General features: G+C 44.3%; 1 protein-coding gene across 6 annotated transcripts in view; it reads left to right on the top strand.

Moving 5' to 3' along the window:
• Window positions 1-19,940, top strand: part of CHD2 (chromodomain helicase DNA binding protein 2) — a 50,846-nt gene that overhangs the window by 22,255 nt on the left and 8,651 nt on the right. For all 6 annotated transcript variants that reach the window (XM_042472573.1, XM_042472576.1, XM_042472572.1 and 3 more), the window contains 24 exons: window positions 59-208; window positions 778-911; window positions 2,137-2,362; window positions 2,558-2,658; window positions 3,459-3,503; window positions 3,922-4,103; window positions 4,553-4,677; window positions 5,722-5,938; window positions 7,599-7,688; window positions 8,012-8,202; window positions 8,979-9,167; window positions 9,519-9,681; window positions 10,283-10,435; window positions 11,656-11,727; window positions 12,588-12,737; window positions 13,845-13,993; window positions 14,936-15,032; window positions 15,193-15,285; window positions 15,718-15,891; window positions 16,444-16,619; window positions 17,542-17,583; window positions 17,963-18,102; window positions 18,895-19,033; window positions 19,140-19,290. In XM_042472573.1, the coding sequence (XP_042328507.1) occupies window positions 59-208; window positions 778-911; window positions 2,137-2,362; window positions 2,558-2,658; window positions 3,459-3,503; window positions 3,922-4,103; window positions 4,553-4,677; window positions 5,722-5,938; window positions 7,599-7,688; window positions 8,012-8,202; window positions 8,979-9,167; window positions 9,519-9,681; window positions 10,283-10,435; window positions 11,656-11,727; window positions 12,588-12,737; window positions 13,845-13,993; window positions 14,936-15,032; window positions 15,193-15,285; window positions 15,718-15,891; window positions 16,444-16,619; window positions 17,542-17,583; window positions 17,963-18,102; window positions 18,895-19,033; window positions 19,140-19,290 (3,349 nt within the window). The remainder of the gene's footprint in view (window positions 1-58; window positions 209-777; window positions 912-2,136; window positions 2,363-2,557; window positions 2,659-3,458; window positions 3,504-3,921; window positions 4,104-4,552; window positions 4,678-5,721; window positions 5,939-7,598; window positions 7,689-8,011; window positions 8,203-8,978; window positions 9,168-9,518; window positions 9,682-10,282; window positions 10,436-11,655; window positions 11,728-12,587; window positions 12,738-13,844; window positions 13,994-14,935; window positions 15,033-15,192; window positions 15,286-15,717; window positions 15,892-16,443; window positions 16,620-17,541; window positions 17,584-17,962; window positions 18,103-18,894; window positions 19,034-19,139; window positions 19,291-19,940) is intronic.

The following is a 19,940-nucleotide window of genomic DNA, read 5'->3' as shown; positions in this document are numbered from 1 at the left end:
TGCAGCCTCACTGCTTGCACCCCATGGATTATCTCTTTCTGTCTGATGCTTATTTTAGAGCAGTGGGCAGAACCATTGCAAAGAAGGTCCTTAAGCCCCAGCGCGGAAAGAGGCGGAGGAAAACAGAGTCCTCTGAGGAGGAGGATGATGATGACGATGATGAAGCGCCCAAAAGGCAGACTCGCAGGCGAGCGGCCAAAAATGTCAGGTAAAGGTGGCTGGAGTCCCTCATGTTAAGGAGGAACAGAGCTGGGAAGTCTATGGTTGCAAATTCCTACTTATGTGCAGCTCATCCCTTTTTGCAATTACAAAGCCACAGCTAAGTTATATTACAGATGTCTTTCTGTAGTGTAACTGTTAGTCTGGATCAGTATGTGAAGCGATCTTGTAGCACCTTTGAGACTGAGTGAAGGAAGTTGATATTATTATTGTTATTGTTGTTGTTGTTGTTGTTGTTATTATTATTATGCAGTTTGACACCATTTTAACTGCCATGGCTCTGTGCTGCAGAATCTTGGGGTTTATAGTTTGTTGTAGCAACAGAACTCTGACAGAGAAGGCTAAATATCTCTGCAAACTACAAATCCCAGTATTACATAGCATTGAGCTACGGCTGTTAAAGCGAGTCAGCTTGCATTACTTCTGCAGTGTAGATGCTCCTTGAGGAGTCGTATTTCATATTTTGGCTATATGTAAGGAATGTTCTTTTGTATGAATTTGCCTGAGATTGAAGAAAGAGCCTTACCTGTCCTTTCTGCTCCTTGGCCCTTCGAATAGTTACAAAGAGGACGACGACTTTGAGACGGACTCCGATGACTTGATAGAGATGACTGGAGAAGGAGCCGAAGAGCAGCAGGATAACAGCGAAACGATTGAGAAAGTGTTGGATGTGAGGATTGGCAAAAAAGGGGGTGAGTGCTCATGTGGCTATCTGGGGCTGCCTTCTCACTTGATCAGAGCGTTGGTCCATCTCGCCTTTGTGGCATTTGTCAAAACCAGTTGGAAGAAAGGGACCATGGCTTCGCAAGGGATAACAGCACCCTGGATCCAAAGTGGAGTTACTTGACTGCTGCTAATGGAGTTTAAGTTTTACAATTTTACGTGACTGAGAAGGGGAATGGCCTGAGCTTGCACCGAGATTCCCTCCAAACCAACTGAACTACAGCAGAGACAACTATGCCTGTGACTCCAACACCCATCACTTTTTCTTCCTCCTGTATGACTTTTTGAATAACTTTTTCCTGATGAAGAAGACAGTGGCGTTTCGAAAGCTTGCATGATATGTTTTGTGCATTTTGGCTGCCCAATAAAGGCACAGCTCCTTTGTGGATTTTGTTGTATTCAGTTGTAATCCAGGGAGAGACTTTGAAACCTACGCAAACCCTTATTATAAAGGTGGGCAACATGGAGCTTATGAGCTACCTGAACCCCGCTATTGTGTCCCAACAGTTTCCCCATTTTAAAAAGCCCATGTGTTTGGGCAATTTTTGACCCCAAACCATGCAGAGAGTCCTGCAAGTGTGTGAAAATATGCAAAAATGTTCCCTGAGCAGCACCCTAGAAACCTGTACTACCCCTAGATACTTCAATTTTCCTCTTCAGTCTCTCTCAAAATGGTGATGGGAAGGGACATCTTATTGCTATTTTCAGAGGGGGTGCAGAAAAAGATGGAGATATTTGGGCTTGCTCTGTGGGGTGCAGCCTCTGTGTGTCGGAGGGAATTGGGAAGTGGGGGAAATTGGCCCCTGGTTCCTACACAGTTGCTCACCCCTGCTCTAGAGATTAACAGTTTTGCATATCAAAGCTACCTACATCAATAGCTTTTTAATACTACCATTGTGATACTGACTTTCCCCATATGTTAATACTGCAGTTCTTGTTAGTGTTGTAGGGAGCTGTGTCTAAATGTGTGTGTATGTGGAGGCTAGATGGATGGAGTATCCAGAAGGAAAAGTGGCTGGAAGACTGCTTAAGTTTAATACAAGTTGAGTCTCCCTTATCCGAAATGCTATCATAAACCCATCATAAAGCAAAGGTGTCATTATCTCAGCTACACTTGTGGACAATTTTGGATTGTGGAGTATTTTGAAATTCCAGATAAGGAACGCTCAACTTGCGCATGTTCTCTCTTTGCAGTCACTGGGGCTTCCACCACCGTCTACGCGACAGAAGCCAATGGCGACCCTTGTGCCGACTTTGACCCTGAGAAGGAAGAAGGGGAGGCCCAGTATCTGATCAAATGGAAAGGCTGGTCATATATCCACAGCACCTGGGAGAGTGAGGACTCCCTCCAGCAGCAGAAGGTGAAAGGCCTGAAGAAGCTGGAGAACTTCAAAAAGAAAGAGGATGAAATCAAGCAATGGTACAATTGCCTACACATCTCCCTTGCCTCATAGGAGAGTTTTGCATAACATTGGAATGCGGCCAGGAAATGTGGTTCTTCGAGGGCCTCCAAGGCCCAGAGAAGCCCCTCAGCCCCTGGCATTTGCCATCCCTCCCCTACACCTCTTGGCATTATGTCCACAAAGGGCTTTTACCTGTCTCTTTTCGTGTATAGGCTGTCAAAGGTGTCCCCAGAAGATGTAGAGTACTATAACTGCCAACAAGAGCTGGCTGCTGAGCTGAACAAGCAATACCAGATAGTGGAAAGAGTGATTGGTGAGTACAGCAACCTGCTTTTGCCTAGGAAGACATGACCAGTTTAAACCCATACCTGTCTGGTTGTGGCATATGAGAAACGAGGGGTATATCTACATTGCATAATTAAAGCAGTTTGACACCACTTTAACTACCATGACTCCATCCTACAAAATCCTGGGATTTCTTGTTTGGGAAAGCATAGACCTATCTGATAGACATAACCAAAGATGTATCCACAGATTTTGCTATCTATGGAGTGTCCTTGGAATCAAAACCCAGCAGATACCAAGGACCTACTGTATATGTACAGTATTTTTAAACAAGACTACTGCATCCCCCCCCCCAAAAAAAAAACCCCAACAATTAATAAAGTTATGGCTCTATTACATTAAAGACCAACACATTCGATCAATTGATGTTTTTTAAAACATCATTTTGGGAGTCCTAATGGGAAGATAGGGAGGCTGAACATCTTGTATCGCTACAGGAATTGGTAGATTTGGCACTTCTTACCTCAATCAGGTGTCGCAATGTTGGCCTATATCTTGTTCTCACTCCCTGCTAGAGGAGAACCATTGACTAAATAGAAGTCAACGATTCCATAAGTTAGGTTTGCTCTGGGACGAACAACTGAACGCCAACTGCTATCTTTAAAAGACAAAACAAAGTGCCACAACAAAATAGAAGTTGTCATGGCTATTGCTTCTTCAGATCCACATTGAAAGCCACAGAATGCATTTGATGTTTTCTCCACCCGAGACACTAAATCTCTCTTATCTTATTTATATATGGATGCTCTCCTTGTCCTTGATGCCTAGCTGTGAAGACGAGCAAATCGGCAACACCTGGCTCTGAATTTCTAGGTAAGGCCCCCTTCTTAAACACTTGGATTGGCTTTGCTGCAATAATACGATGTAAGGAAAGGTATGATTGGTATGATTCTAAGAATCAGAAAGCTTTTGCTCAGTCTCCCTAAGTGACTGGGAACTCTATGTGAGCCATTTGGGGATGGCAGAGGAAAGTGGAAGAAAATGAAAGAAGAAGAGTTGGACTCTGCAGTGTTCTGCCTTCAAGGCTTGACCCCTTAGCCACACTGTGGCAGACTGTTCCTTGAGCATCATCGTGCCTCTGTCATGCGCCTTGCCATTGGTCAGTGATACGTTAGCTATGGGTTTCCTTCACCAGCAGCAGGTTGTATTAGATGGTCCTTGGGAGTCCTTTCCACCTGTACAGTTATGTGACTCTGGGAATGTATTTTTGTCTTTCCTTCCCCATTTGTAGTTCACAACCGCAAATCCTCCTCTTCCTCCAATGAGCCCGAATACCTTTGCAAGTGGATGGGGCTCTCCTACGCAGACTGTAGCTGGGAAGATGAAGCCCTGATTAGCAAGAAATTCCAGCATTGCATCGACAGCTTCAACAGTCGGAACAACTCCAAAACCATGCCCACACGGGATTGCAAGGTTTGCCAGCTCTGTCTTGAAATGCCTTTCTCCTGCCTTTCTCCCAATATAAAGACTCAAGTATAAAACAACACAATTTAAAAACCAATACAAAATATCAAAATATGTAAATATACAATTAAAAAAACCAATTAAACAATTTTAAAGATTAAAACAATTATAAATTAAAATATAATATATTAAAATACGGACCGTTAAAATTTGGGTAGCCCAGCATTAAAAGCCCAGTCCTTCTCCGCTTAATAGGCGTGCCTGCAAAGGAACCTCTTTACTTGGCGTCAGAAGGATAATAAGGATGATGCCATCCTTGTTGTGTTTTAATTAATGTGTTTTAATTGATGCCGTGCATTGCTTAGTTGTTGTTGTTCCTTGCCACGATCCATGGGGAGAGGCGAGTAAGAATAATAATAATTATCAGTATCATCGTCACCATCTTCTTATGATTCCAGGTGCTGAAACAGAGGCCTCGGTTTGTGGCTTTGAAGAAACAACCTTCTTATATCGGTGGGGAGAACCTGGAACTCCGTGACTATCAGCTGGAAGGCCTGAATTGGCTGGCGCACTCATGGTGCAAGTGAGTCAAAGGAAGGCGCCTGTGTCCAATATTTGTATATGCAAACATTCCAAAATCTGTAAAAATCCAAGACACATCTGGTCCTAACATCACAGAAGAAAGACTGGGCAACTGTGGGAAGCTAGGGGGGATATATTAGTCTCCAAATGCCCCCACATTCCCTGGTCATTGTTTTTGTCCTGCCAGGATCATTTTACAAGTAACTTCTGGCAAGCTTCCTGCTATATATATAAAGGCTCTCCTTGACCTAAAATGCTGTATTGGGAGAGGATGGAAATGTGTGAAATGGCCCCATGCCTCCTATATGTCTTAGTCCATTGCACCCACAAGAGATGTTATGGCATAACCTGGACATGCGCAAAGCACCAAAAGTGAACAGTGGGGTTTGGTTCCAGGACTCTCTGTGGATAACAAAATCCGTGGATGCTTGAGTCCCATTAAATGTAATGGCATAGTGAAATGGTGTGTCCCTTATCTAAGATGGAAAATCAAGATTTGCTGTTTGGAATGTATATTTGTTTTAAAAAAAAATATTTTCAAGCCATGGTTTCTTGAATTCATGAATAAAAATATCTGTGGATAAGTAGGGCTGACTGTATAGCCATCAAACTAAGTCCTTTCGATGTTGCAATTCTTTATTTGTTCTTTAAACCTGGAGAGGACAGAAAGGGAACCTGGGTAAACTTGATGGAATAACTTGAGAAATTGTAGATAGGACCCGCCTGTCTGTGGTTGTCAGTGGTCAGGTATCCCAAAATGATCAAAGATATTGTGTATAAAATTTCTTTCAGGCTATGAGTATAAGGTATATATTAAACATAAATAAATTTCACGTTTCAACTTGGGTCCCATCTCCAAGACATCTCATGATGTAGATGCAGATATTCCAAAATCCGAAAAACTCTGAAATCCCAAACACTTCTGGTCCCAAGCATTTTGGATAAGGGAAGACTCAACCTGTACAAAACAGGTTGAGTCTTAGGATGTGGTTAATAAAGGCATTATTGATTTTTCCTTTCCTTTTGTGGGGCGCTGTCTTTTCAGGAACAACAGCGTCATCCTTGCCGATGAGATGGGCTTGGGGAAGACCATCCAGACGATCTCTTTCCTCTCTTACCTCTTCCATCAGCATCAGCTCTTTGGCCCCTTCCTGATCGTGGTCCCCTTGTCGACGCTGACCTCGTGGCAGAGGGAGTTTGAGATCTGGGGCCCCGAGATAAACGTGGTCGTGTACATAGGAGATCAGATGAGCAGGAACGCTGTGCGTAAGCTAGAGCCGAGGAAGCTGGGTAACGGAACCATGCAAAATGGCCGCCTCTTTGGGTGGGTTTTATGACTTTGCTGTTAGGAGTGTAACCAGAGCTTGGAAGTGTTGTTTTGTGGCACTACAGCTGAAAAGAAAGCTCTTCCACCCATAAAACTGGGGAACTTGGGGGATTATACAGTCATCACTCCTAATGCGCAGATCTCACATCCGTGCCCGTGAATATATGTGGAGGGGTGACCTCCTGTATTTGCAATGGCGTTCATGTTTGGTGCATGCGCCCTTACTGCTTGCACTGGAGCACACTCCATTCAAGCCTATGGGGTTTGAATAAACGCAAGCCTCTGTTTTCGGGGGGGGGGGGCAGAATGGATCCCCTGCGAAAATGGAGGGCCAACTGTATTTTGCAACTGTAGCTTTTCTAACATGATTTCTGTTCATGATTTCTGTTCAGGATTGGGCTGTGAGTATGTTGAACTGCATCTCACAAAGTCTATGGAACTTTATGGCTAGAATCCCATTGATTTAACATGACAGTGTAACTTCTAATTAAACCAGTTTATCTACTTTTGGGGCTTGTTGCAAAAGGAGGTACCTACTACCTCTTTCTATAACACAGGATATCTAGGTGTGTACACTAAAATATCAGAAAGCAAAGGTGCCCCTATATTAGCCCATGAAAAACGTTTTGGATTTTGGAGTTCCGAATAAGCGAGACTCAACCGGTGGACATCTCCGCCTATAAAACAAAAGTTCATTTTAAGCAAAGGTAGACTGAAAAAGGAAAGTCTTAAGAGAGACCTTTTGTAAGATAATAGAGGGAGGTAGTGGATTTAATTTGGGGGTGAGGCCATTGAGAATATGTAATATGTTGCCCAAAAAATGATAAAAACATAGACTAAAATAAGTGGTTGGATAATTATTTATGTACTAGTTGTCAATGCATCTGGCATTTGGGAATGCAAACTGGAATTTTGAATATTGCTACACCATTAAACCTGGGTTTTTCCCTGGGTTTGCACAAATGTCCTTTTCCCATGATTGGGAGCAGAAGAGTGTGAGATAGGGATGCTATGGGACCCTGGGGAGATTTCATGTAAATTTTATGGCAGGGCTAGCTCTCCAGATGTTGTTCCTCACTGTTGGTTATGTTGACTAAGACTGCTGGGAATCCCAGTCTAACAACATCTGGAAGGCCACAGTTGCCCATCTCTGGTTTAGGAGACGAACCATTATAGAGAGGCCAAGTACATGCTTTGCATCCAGGTGACTCTTAGTTGAACCTCCAACAGCTTTGGACTCCCAGAGGTTTCCTGCCAAGTTGGCTTTACTATGTCCACTCTAAACAACTTAACTTTTCCAAGCTTTGAAGGTAGCTTCTGATATTCCTCTTGGCCCCAGTTCTCCGTTCTCCTCGCTGGCCAAAATAAGATGTAGCCACTCTGGAGAACTAATGACTTTATCTCTCTCTCTTCCCCAACCCAATCCCATTTTTAGGAGAGAAAAAGATAGAAAAGAGGCTCAGTTACATATTGTGCATTTTGATTTCTGTGCAAAAGAATAAAAAATTGACCATGCTGTTTGGGGATCATAGTAGTTGCAGTCTAAGGCTGATTGTAGACCAAGCTAATTTGTGAATGGTGTGTTTCTTTCTTAGATCCGTGAGTATGAGTGGGTCCATGCTCAGACCAAACGCCTGAAATTCAATGTCCTCATCACGACGTATGAGATTCTTCTGAAGGACAAGGTATATATTGTGGGCAAAGGAGCAGGAGTGGGGAAGGTGCACAACTTCACAGGCCATTGATGATGAGAATCTAGAATGTGATGCTGAAACCTGGGTGGTTGTGTGAAGATTTTCAGGGACTCTCTAGTAATGGGATTAGAGATAGTGCTTCAGCTGTCTGCAAAAGAAAAGAGCCATACCTTTGAGCTAAAGCATATGGTTTGCATACAGAAACCCATAAGTTCAGATCTGACATTTCCAATTTAAAAAGGACCGGGTAGAAAGTAATATGAGAAAATGTAATGGTTACTTGAGCAATATGTGTTTGATTTCTCCTATTCCAGACTGTTCTAGGGAGCATTAACTGGGCCTTCCTTGGCGTGGATGAAGCCCACCGCTTGAAGAACGACGATTCCTTGCTGTACAAGACATTGATCGACTTCAAGTCCAACCACCGGCTGCTCATCACAGGGACGCCTCTTCAGAATTCCCTCAAAGAGCTCTGGTCCCTGCTGCATTTTATCATGCCTGAGAAGTAAGCCTCCTTACTCTGCACAGGGAATAGCAAATGGCCCTAAAACAAGGGCAAAGCTGGTGGGTAGATAGAGGAAGATTATAAGCAGTGTGAGAGTTTGGAAGGAGGTGAGTTGTGCAAAAAAAAAAAAAAAAAAGAGCCATGCCGTTGAGCTAAAGCATATGATTTGCATACAGAAACCCATAAGTCCAGTCTCTGACATTTCCCATTTAAAAAGGAGAAGAGATCAACCACAGGGTCAAGGAGTGGTATTCAGTTTGTTGTATGCTGGATGATTTATCTTTCAAGGGGAAAAAAAACCCTGTTAGATCTTAAGGCTGCAATGTTCAGCTTGAAAATAGGACAGTGCTAGGTGAAATGTCCAACAACTGTTATTTTCCAGTGCATCACACAAACAGGTCTTGCCCCTGTGCAAAGACATTATTTGGGAGCTGAGAATGGAGGTGAGATGAACTAAGAAGACTTTCCAAAGCCTGATAGCTGTTTGGGATGGAAAAGGGGTTGTTGGACCTAGCAGTGTTTGATTTGGTCAGTTGTAGAGCATTAGGGATTTTGCATAGAGCACCTGAGCTCATTCCTGAGTAGAAGATGAAAAGAGTCCCAAATGAAATCTGCATTGAAGGTTGTAGTTCTTTAGAGGATGTTGGTCTACTTTAGTCTAGAAATGTGTGTGTGTATGTGTGTGAGTGAGCCCCTTCCAACTCTATGATACTATGATTCTGTGAAGAAGTTCAGAATCTTGTTTGCTCATCTATCTTGTCCCTTTTTGCCCTCAGGTTTGAATTGTGGGAAGACTTTGAAGATGATCATGGGAAGGGGCGAGAGAATGGGTACCAGAGCCTACACAAAGTCCTGGAGCCGTTCCTCCTGCGCAGGGTGAAGAAAGATGTGGAGAAGTCTCTTCCTGCCAAAGTGGAGCAAATCCTCCGGGTAGAGATGTCTGCCCTCCAGAAGCAGTATTACAAGTAGGTGCCTTGGGAAAGTGTGGCTGGAAACCTGAGGATGCACTTGTTGTTGTTTGTCATGGCATCCTCTACTTATGATGACCCTATGAATGAGTGACTGGTCCCAAGCGTTTTGGATAAGGGAGACTCAACCTGTCCTTCTGTTTTAATCTGTGTTGTAATTCACTTTGTATTCTGTCATGGGAGGAAGTCAGCATATTCATTTTCTTGACTTCTCATCTTTCCCAAATGTGCTTACAACTGTGATGGGACCAAGAGAAAGCCTCCCCAAGTATCGTCAAACTCAAGCAAACTAATTATGGGATCTGGATGAACCTTAACCAATGTCTTTCCTTTCTGCCTGCCCTGCAGGTGGATTTTAACAAGGAACTACAAAGCACTTTCCAAGGGGACCCGCGGCAGCACTTCCGGTTTCTTGAACATAGTGATGGAGCTGAAAAAGTGCTGCAACCACTGCTATCTGATCAAGTCCCCTGAAGAGAATGAGAGGGAGAACAGCCAGGAGATGCTCTTGGTGAGTGGCAAAAGTTGGGGGAAACTGGGGTTGAATAGGGATAAGAGGGTATCGGGAGAGAAGGAGGTTGCCCACATTTCAGCTACAGGTTGAGTCTCCCTTATCCGAAATGCTTGGGACTAGAAGTGTTTTGGATTTCTGGTTTATTATTTATTTTGGAATGTTTGCTTAAATATGAGACATTGGAGATGGCACCTGAGTCGAATGCAAATTGCATTTATGTTGCATATACACCTTATACACATAGCCCAAATGTAATTTTATACAATATTTATAATAACTTTGTGCATGAAACAAAACTTGAGTACACTGAACCATCCAAAAGGAAAGGTGTCTCCAGGTCTCCCAGCCTTGAAACAAGTGTTGGAATATTTTGGAATTCTGGATAAGGGAGATTAAAGCACTAATAGGTAAAATATGTACAAATGTTAGTTGTAATCTGCCCAACCATCCTGTGAGGCAAGCCAAGATTATTGTCCCCTAATTTTGCAGCTGGAGGTGGGAACAAGTTGGTAGAGAGTTGGATTTCCCTTAGCCGCTTATGAAATGACAAGAAGTGGTGAGATTTGAACCCAGGATTGACAAATTGTTCTTCATCCAGTCTCTTATCAGGAGCAGCGGGAAGCTCATCCTCTTGGACAAACTGCTGAGCAGACTGCGGGAACGGGGCAACCGAGTCCTCATCTTCTCCCAGATGGTGCGGATGCTGGACATCCTGGCGGAGTACTTGGCCATCAAGCACTACCCTTTCCAGGTGAGGATCTGGGGCAGAGCAGAGCAGGCTGGTCTGGGTGACTAGAAGCTGGGGGCACTCAGAGGATGTTCTTAACTGAGGTTCAGCCATGGAAGCTGCGTGAGGAGAGGAGAGGTTTATCCAGCCAAAAATGGGTACCTAACAAATATGTGAGCTCCAATTTGCAATATGCAGGGGGAAAAGTGAATTCTGAGAAGGTAACAGCTCAAAGGGGAAAAGCCTGGGAGCACAAATGAATGGATGCCTGGCAGAATCCCAGAATGCTGAGATGTTGCTCTATGTTGTTGTTATTTTATCCATTTATGTCCCATCTTTTCTCCAATACTGGGATTCAAGGTTGCTTATAAAATATTAAAACTCCTGCAGATTAAAATATGTACAAAAACATCAGTAATATGTGTATTATCTGAAAACACAATTCAACTATCTAAACCATTTAAAAAGGTCTTACAGATGCAAGAGGCTTACGGTTGGCCCTCCACATTTGCAGCTTTGACTTTTTCAGATTTGATTATTCATGGATTTGATTAATATGTTGTCTCTAGAAATCTCTAGGTCCTTCAGAGTGACTGTCAGAAGTTGAAACTCGAGGACCTAGAGATTCCCAGAGAGATGTTTTCTCAGATAAAAATTAATATATTTTTATTTGTGTTTTTCCCCACTTTCATGGGTCCTGCACCCCTAACCCCAGTGAATTAGAGGACCCACAGTAGTCACTGTTCTGAGGCTGCTTTCACTGTCAAGCTTGGGGAAATGATACATTTGGACCGCAGTTCCCAGAATCCCCACCATCACCACCTTAGCCTGCCCTACACCAAATTGTACAATTAAAACCTGGAGTAGATCCACTGCTCCTCTTCTGACAGAGGAAGGCACTGCTGTGTTTTTCCTTACTCCCTGTTTCCTCCCCTTTTTGATAAGTTCTCTGTTCACCAAACAACCCCCTGGCTCTGGGCTTGTAACGGGAGCCGTGGAGTCACCCGGTCGGTGTCTTGCTGATGCAGCTCATGCACCATCCCCTGTGGCAACAAGGTTATTTTTAAACCCGCTGTTATTTTTAAAGGTGTCGCCTTGCTCCAAGCCAGAGAGGGAGCTGGGCATGGGGTTTGAGTTAGTGGCTGAGCTTCAGCAGTGCCTTGGGTGGGTGACGGGGGTCTCTGTATGTTTGGGTGCAACAGTCCCATGGCATCCTTTTACCCAGCTGCCCTTGTTCTTCACAGCGGCTGGACGGCTCAATCAAAGGCGAGATCCGAAAGCAGGCGCTGGATCACTTTAACGCCGAGGGCTCAGAGGTACGGTGGTCTGTGCAGACGTGGGCTTAGCAAGTGGAGGTTGCAAAGGGACAGGAGCAGAGCTTGAGGAAATCAACTTCTTGTTTGGATTACAAACTATCCCCTAGACAGCATAGTTTGTCTTCTTACAGCTGCTAAACTAAGGAGGGAAATAATAGTCCCCCCATATAGCCAGCGAGGTGGACCAGTTTGCCATTTAATAACTATATTGCTACCTATATTGCTGGTTCAATCCAGAAACAGCCATTTTAAAAGAAACCACAGGTGAATGTTGAATCAATTCATGTTTCTGAATTAGACTTTCTAAAATAGAAACCTTCAGAAGACCCTCAGGGGTTGCCCATCCTTGTATTAACCTCTTGCCCTTTTAGAGTCTTAGAATCATATATTTGGAAGGGACCTCATGGGCCATCTAATCCAACTCCCTGCTGAATGCAGGATCTCTGGAGCAACCCCACTAGGTAACTATCCAGTCTCTTTTTGAAGACATCCAGCAAAAGAGACCCCATCACTTCTCTAGGGATTTGGTTCCATTGGCCAACTATTCTTAGTACCAAGAAGTTCTTTCTAATGTTCAGTCAAAATCTACCTCCTTATAGCTTAAAACTGTTAGGCATGTTCCAACCATCTGGGGCAGCAGAGAACAAACCTGTGCCCTCTTCCCTTTGACAGCTCTTTAGATATTTCAAAAGTGTAACCAGGTCACCCCTGAGTCTTCTCTTCACCAAGGTGAAGTCTTTCAACGTCTTCAACCTTTCCTCTTACATTTTGTTCTCCGTTCCACTTATGATCTCTGTTGCCCTTCTCTGAACCTGCTCCAAGTTGCTCATGTCCTTCTTAAAATTTTGTCACCTGCTCAGGACTTCTGTTTCCTGCTGTCCACACGAGCCGGTGGCCTGGGCATCAACCTGGCGTCTGCTGACACCGTGGTGATCTTCGATTCAGACTGGAACCCTCAGAATGACTTGCAGGCTCAGGCGCGGGCTCACCGGATCGGGCAGAAGAAGCAGGTGAGGAATGGTATAGTCTCAGTCTCACTAAATGAGAGATTTGGATGAGAATGCTACCATCTTATAGAATTACACTCTGCCTTAAGGTCTGCAAGTCTCTGTCCATACTGTACAAAAAAAGAGTTGTGCACAGATAATAAAATATATTTGCAGAAGATATATATATATGGGGAGAAGACCCCAGTGTTTATATGACACCCCCAAGAGACCCATGGGCTTGGTAGGGTTACGTCTCAATTGTAGAGCACATGTTTAATGTGAGGAAGGTCCAGCGTTGAGTCCAAAGGGGCATCTCTGGTTAAAAAGATTTGAAAAGTTGGAAAATTAAAATTCATTTCTTGAGTCTTTGAAGCAATTGGCAAGATGGGATCAGTCATGCCCAAAGTAGACAAGCAACTCAAGAAGCAGCAGCAATATATTAGAGGACCCAGTGAAGCAGCACAGAAGTGGAGAAGCATATCCCAGAATCTTCTGCCTTATCAGGGTAATGCTATGGCACACCTTTCCTTAAGTTGGAAACAACTTGAAGGCACACAACATCAATCTGCAAGTAGGAGCTTAACTAGGGGGGTGCAGGGATATGCACTGCACCAAGTGACACCTAAGAAGGGAATGAACACGCAGTGGAGTGGTCACTCCTGTCTGTCCCCAAGACTCCCCAGCTGGCCCCTCTGCCAGGCAGGGCACCTTTGGGATCATCAGCTATGGTTGCTGGTGGGAATAAGATGCTACTGGCCAGGCAGGAAAGTGAGTTGCCTCCTTTTCCTGCTCACCCAGCAGCTGTGCCAGACTCAGAAAAGTCTGCAAAGTAGAAGTAGCACCCTGCCGTGGCAGAGGCAACCTGGCTGGAGTGTGTGCCAGGCAACCTGGGGGTGACAGCATGAGTTACTTCACAGGGTAACACCCCGTGATGCTACTACCTGCAAGAAACAATAATGTGTAACATACACAGAGCTGAGAAACATTCCCTTTTGTGGACCCCAGTTCTCAGAATCCCCCAGCAATTAGAGACATGCTGGCTGGGGGGATTGTGGGAAATGGAGTCCAACAAAGGCTCTTTTGCAAACTTTGGATCTGATCCATGTTTGACCCCTTTTCTCCCAACAGGTGAACATCTACCGCTTGGTTACAAAGGGGACAGTGGAAGAGGAGATCATTGAAAGAGCCAAGAAGAAGATGGTGCTGGATCATCTGGTGATACAGCGCATGGACACCACAGGCCGGACTGTTCTGGACAACAGCTCTGGCAGAACCAAGTAAGGCACTGAAGAGGGAAAGAAAGGGGCCAAAGATGTTGTGAGGGATTGCAGACACACAGTAGCAAGTCTGTCTTTGGTATCCTCAAAGAGCACCCCTTTCTCTGTCTGTGGAGGATGGGACCAAAAGTGGAACATTCCTATTTGATTTGAATGTAAGTAAGATCTAAGTAAATTTAATAACTTTGAAAGGGAGTTCCAGGTCTCCTGTAGCTCTACTGAACTTATCTGCCTCTCTGCTCCCATAGAAGAAGGAGAAATAATTAATTAGGAAGGGAAGGAAAGAAGGGAATTTGGAAATGTTCATCCCTTGCTGGCCAGCCTTCTGGTGGCAAGTGTCTCTATACTTAGCAGATGGCAAGCATGTAGAACTCTGGTAGAAGTCTGCACCATTAGGAGCCCAGGTTTATGCCACTCTACCACAAGATGCCAAAAGTAGGGCTTTGTGGAATATGTGGTGATCTCAGTGAATGGTTAAAATATTTTAATACAAGGCTGAGGGGGAGATCGAAAACATATAGTTTCTATAGCACCTGCATGGTGTAATGGTTTGAGTGTTTGACTACGACTCTGAAGACCAGAGTTCAAATCCCTGCTTGGCCATGGAAACCCACTGGGTGAACTTGGGCAAGTCCTACTCCCTCCGTCCCAGAGGTAAAGGAAACCTCCCTCTGAACAAATTTTGCCAAGAAAACCCTGTGATAGGGTCACCTTAGGGTTGCCATAATTTGGAAATGTCTTGAAGGCACGCAACAACAACAAGAGCAGGGAGGACCAGACGCTGAATAGGGACATCTTCCATTAGAGGGACCAAGGCAGATGACATTTGCTTAGTCCTACTCCTCAAAGAAGTAGGAGGAAGACTCTGAATGTGATCCACCTGTTCTCAAGTGAGAATCTTCCTTTAACGCCAAACATTCCTTTCTCTTTGTTTCCCTGCAGCTCAAACCCTTTCAACAAGGAGGAGCTGACAGCCATCTTGAAGTTTGGGGCTGAAGACCTCTTCAAGGAAGCAGAAGGGGAAGAATCTGAGCCACAGGTAGACCAACCCTAATGGTTCTCTGTCCAGATTTATCATCTATCCTCCTAAGTTCTTTCTCCTTTGTTCCGAATTCCACAACTCTAGGTTGTTTCCTTTTGCTTAGTTTCTGTCTGTATTTCTCTTTGATCGTTACTTTCCATTTTTCCAACACTATTAGGAAATGGACATTGAGGAAATCCTACGTTTGGCTGAGACGCGAGAGAATGAAGTGTCCACCAGTGCAACAGATGAGCTTCTGTCTCAGTTTAAGGTACAGATATAAGGAAGAAAGGATGTGATTGAGAGCACAGCATTGCAGCTGTGTCAGAGGGGTGGGCAACTGTCTCAAGTTTGGAGGACAGTTTTAAGTCCCTGAGTGCCATAGGACTACCCAAAAGCTCACTCATACTCCAAATAATGCCTACAGCAAGTGATCTTGAACTCAGCTTAGCTCATTACCTGTTGGGGAAAGGGTCTATTTTGCACCTAAAATGCCCCACCCATGCCCCAAAACATACCAGAGATGCTTCCCATTGTCCATAGGGGGCATTTGGAGGCTTATTTTTGGACCCAAAAAATGTGCATTCCTCAATTCTGGGGTGAAAGTGTCTGAAATATGCTGTGAAAATGGTGCCAAGGAACAAAATAATGGATCACTTTTCTCCCCATTCTGTTTCTCTCTCTGACATACATACATATACAGGTGGCTAACTTTGCCACAATGGAGGAAGAAGAAGCTGAGCTGGAGGAGAGATCTCAAAAGGACTGGGATGATATCATCCCCGAAGAACAGAGGAAGAAAGTGGAGGAAGAGGAGCGGCAGAAGGAGCTGGAGGAGATATACATGCTCCCCAGAATCCGCAGCTCTGCGAAAAAGGTACAATTCACGACAGCTTTGCAGGACTGCAGATGGGATGCAAAAGTCTCAAAAGCCAAATCGGGAACTGAACATATGGAAATGTGATTCGGCTTTTCCAGGGCCAGAATACAATTTCCACCAAGCCTGCAGGTGCCCTCTTTTCAGGATCTGAAGAGTGCATTGCAAAAATAGCAATCCAGTGTGGTGTAGTGTTTTGAGTGTTGGACTAGGATGCTGGGAGACTAAGATTCACTCCCCGTTTAGCCATGGAAACTCTGGGTGATCTTGAGCAAATCACACTCTCTCAGCCTCAGATGAAGGCAATTCAAACCTCCTCTGAACACATCTTGCCAAGAAAACCCCATGATAGGTCCACTTTATGGTCACTCTAAGTCAGAAAAGACTTGGAGGCACACCACAACAGCATTGTAAGGATATTGTAATTCCATGAGCTCAGGTAATATGTAAGGTATTTCTCTTACCTTGTGGAGCAGAGGAGACTTGGGGAGGCTAAGCAGGGAAGTAGCATCTTTTGCAAGCCATTTTGCTGACCCGTCTTGGCTCCTGCAGGCTCAGGCCAATGACAGCGATTCGGACATTGAAATGAAGAGGAAGCTGCAGAGGTCATCTGGTTCTGAGAGTGAGACAGAGGACTCAGATGATGATAAGAGGCCGAAGCGCCGAGGGCGGCCCAGGAGTGTCCGAAAGGACATGGTGGAAGGATTCACAGATGCCGAAATCAGGAGGTTGGTACTAAATCCAGGTACTAAATCCCTGACAGAGGGGGTAGCTTCTTTATTTCTCCCCGTTTCCAGCATCTTTGATAGGCTCCAGTGTATCTGTAATTCAGTCTCTTAATGAAATATACAATAATACTAACAAGAAGCCTCAAAGCACCTCTTTAGTATGTGATGTGATAAAATTCTAAGGTGGCTGTAGATCACCCCATAGTATATTCTTGGCAGATGTAACCCAGCCATCATTATATCAGTTTATAAGACAACAGCTGGGAGTTGCAGTCCAATAATTTCTGCAAGGCTACAGTTTACTCCATCTTATCTTAGAAGACAAGACGATGGATGATGAGACAACTGATGGGTCAGTCTAACCTCACTAGCCATGGCTTCATACTGTCCTAGCACTACAGTTAATGTGGCACAGTGGTCTGAGTGTTGGACTATGACTCTGGAGACCAGGGTTCAAACCCCTACTGAGTCATGAAACCCATTTGGCGACCTTGGGCAAGTCACACTCTCTCAGCTTCAGAGGATGGCAATGCCAAACCACTTCTGAAGAAACGTATCAAGGAAACCTTGTGAAACCTTGTCTGTAGGGTCATCCTAAATCAGAAATGTCTTGAAGGAAAACAACAACAAGAACTACAGCTGGGGAGTAGATGGATGGGAATTGGAAAATGGTAATATTCAAGACTGGCTTTTGCCACAGTTGTGTAACTTAGGGTTGCCCATTAACACTGCCCCTAGATAATAGTACTGTATTCCACAACAGCCTATAGAAACCTAGGATTTGCAGTTTAGGGAGGCTTTAAGAGTTTTATGGCTGGGTTTTCTAAATGTTGGTTAAACTGACAGTCCCAGTTCCATGGGATGCCTCTGTTTGGTGGAAATCTCTGATAGCTCTTGCCACCTTTTTGTTTCAATCCCACAGGTTTATTAAGGCCTATAAGAAGTTTGGAGTCCCCTTGGAGCGGTAAGTGCCTTTGGGTTTTCAGGGAGATGCTGGGAATCTGGTTTCATTAACAACTGCTGCTGATGCTATTGAATCTACTATAGTCATTGTCACCTTTATTTCTATTCAACCCCCCCCCCCAAAAAAAAAAAAAAAACAGGACTTGGCAGTTTACAGATGGTGGGTTTTTAGAAGAAATTGGAAGCAACCTTTTAGTTACCAGAGGTGCAACATCCAAGCATTGAGGGTGGGAGTTTTGACTTTCTTGTAATGGTCGTTGCTTACTTAGGAATTTTTTAGAGGCAGATAAGCCTACATGGACAAGCTACAGGTGGTAGGACTACTCAGTGCCCCATCCTAGGGTGCTAAGCATCCTTGTTGTTTCCTTTCCCATCTCCAGTCTCGAGTCCGTCGCCCGAGATGCTGAGCTGGTGGACAAGTCGGTGGCAGATCTAAAACGTTTGGGGGAGCTTCTTCACAACAGTTGTGTTTCGGCCATGCAGGAGTATGAAGAGCAGCTGAAAGAGAACCCTGCGGAAAGTAAGCAAAGCACCTGTGCTCCTTCAGCCTGCTGGTGGAATAGGGTCTGGAGGTCTCTGGGGCAGAGGTTTGGAGCAACCTCCCCAAGACCATTTTTAATTTACAGGATGGTTCATTAAATGAGCTTTGAGGTTCCACAGTGATGCCTTTGTGCCAACTAAGTTGGGATTTTTCAACCAACAGAATTGTATGCAAAATGTGAAGTCGAAGGCTTTCATGGCCGGCATCCATAGTTTTTTGTGGGTTTTTAGGGCTATGTGGCCATGTTCTAGAATAAACTCTTCTAGAACATGGCCACATAGCCTGAAAAACCCACAAAAAGCTATGGATGCAAAATATTTACCTGTGGTATTGCAGTTTGCACATTTGCAATACCTGAGGATGCTCTTATTTGGACCATGGAGGATTGCAGACCTCTAACCCCTCCTCTACCCACCCTAAAATTTTGAGAAGGAATAAAAAATGGCAAATTGTGCTCTCTAGAAGCCTCTGGGGAAGGGTGTCTTCCATATTTATGTGGAGGGGGGGGCTGCACTAAAAGCTCAGTAGGGCTGCATGGGGCATTTGCTTTGCCCCAAAGCAGCAAAGGACAGCAAATTCCAAGAAGAATGGGATTGCAGGAAAAAAATACCATCAACTTGACCACTAGGAAACCTGTTAAAAGGCTATATGCATGAGGAGAGTTCTAGCTGATAAATCTTCTATCAAGATTTTTACTTTCTTTTGCTGAGATATAACTGTATTTGTTTGTTAGGCTGTTTTTAGACTTTTTCTTTTACTAATGTTCTCCAGACAAAGGACCGGGAAAGAGAAAAGGTCCCACCATCAAGATCTCTGGCGTCCCGGTGAATGTCAAAGCCATTATTCAACATGAAGAAGAGTTTGCAATGCTTCACCAGACAATTCCTGCCGACTCGGAGGAGAGAGCCAAGTGAGTTTGGGAGACTTTCTCCAATAGGTTCTTGGCTTTAGGAGAAAAGCTTCAATATGGAAAAGGGGCAATGCCTTATCTTTCTCCTCTTTGGTCAAATGTACAGGTTTTGCCTGACCTGCCGAGCCAAAGCAGCCCATTTCGATGTCGAATGGGGCTTGGAGGATGACACCCATTTGCTGCTGGGAATTTATGAGCATGGTTATGGGAATTGGGAGCTCATTAAATCTGATCCAGAGCTGAAACTAACCAACAAGGTACAGAAGAAGCCTCATGCACCTGCAGTGGTGTTTTATGAATGAAATCTTTGGTAGTCTTGCAAAGACAGTTAGTCTTCCTCCCCACCAAAAATGCACCCTTTAAATAAAGGACATCAGTGCGTTAATGATGCAAAACCATGACCTCGGGGGGGGGGGGGTTTGCTGGTGCAAAGAATATATATACCCTCCCAGTCTCCCCAATTCTGCAGCAGATATAGCAATTGGAACTAGCAGTGGAGTTTTGCTTCAAGAAGATCTGAAGGTTTATTTTGTTGACTCCCCTAACCTAAAGAAGGTTTCTAGTCTAGCCTGGAGTAATAATTTCAATTCATGATTCCTGTGGTCCAGGCAATTGGCTGCATTGTCTAAAGGTGCAATCCTATGTCCCATTGAGTTCAATGGGGATGCCATTCAGTTCACAACTTTGTATGGGTGAGTGGTGGTTTCTGAATCAAAGGAGCATTAAATCCACTCTAAACATAAGTATGAACTGTAAAGGAACTAACTAGACACTTCTCCCCACTAAACTGAATGCCTTGACTAGTCAAGATTAAAACCAGCATGGATTCACCAGAATGGAAGCCACTAGCCATGTCATGAATTTTACAAAGCAAGTCAGGTTTACTTACACACCACCTTTCTACTGG

This window comes from Sceloporus undulatus, chromosome 6 (assembly GCF_019175285.1).
Source record: "Sceloporus undulatus isolate JIND9_A2432 ecotype Alabama chromosome 6, SceUnd_v1.1, whole genome shotgun sequence".
Lineage (NCBI taxonomy): Eukaryota > Metazoa > Chordata > Lepidosauria > Squamata > Phrynosomatidae > Sceloporus > Sceloporus undulatus.
The sequence above is the reverse complement of the archived record's forward strand: the minus strand, read 5'-3'. Positions and strand labels throughout refer to the sequence as shown.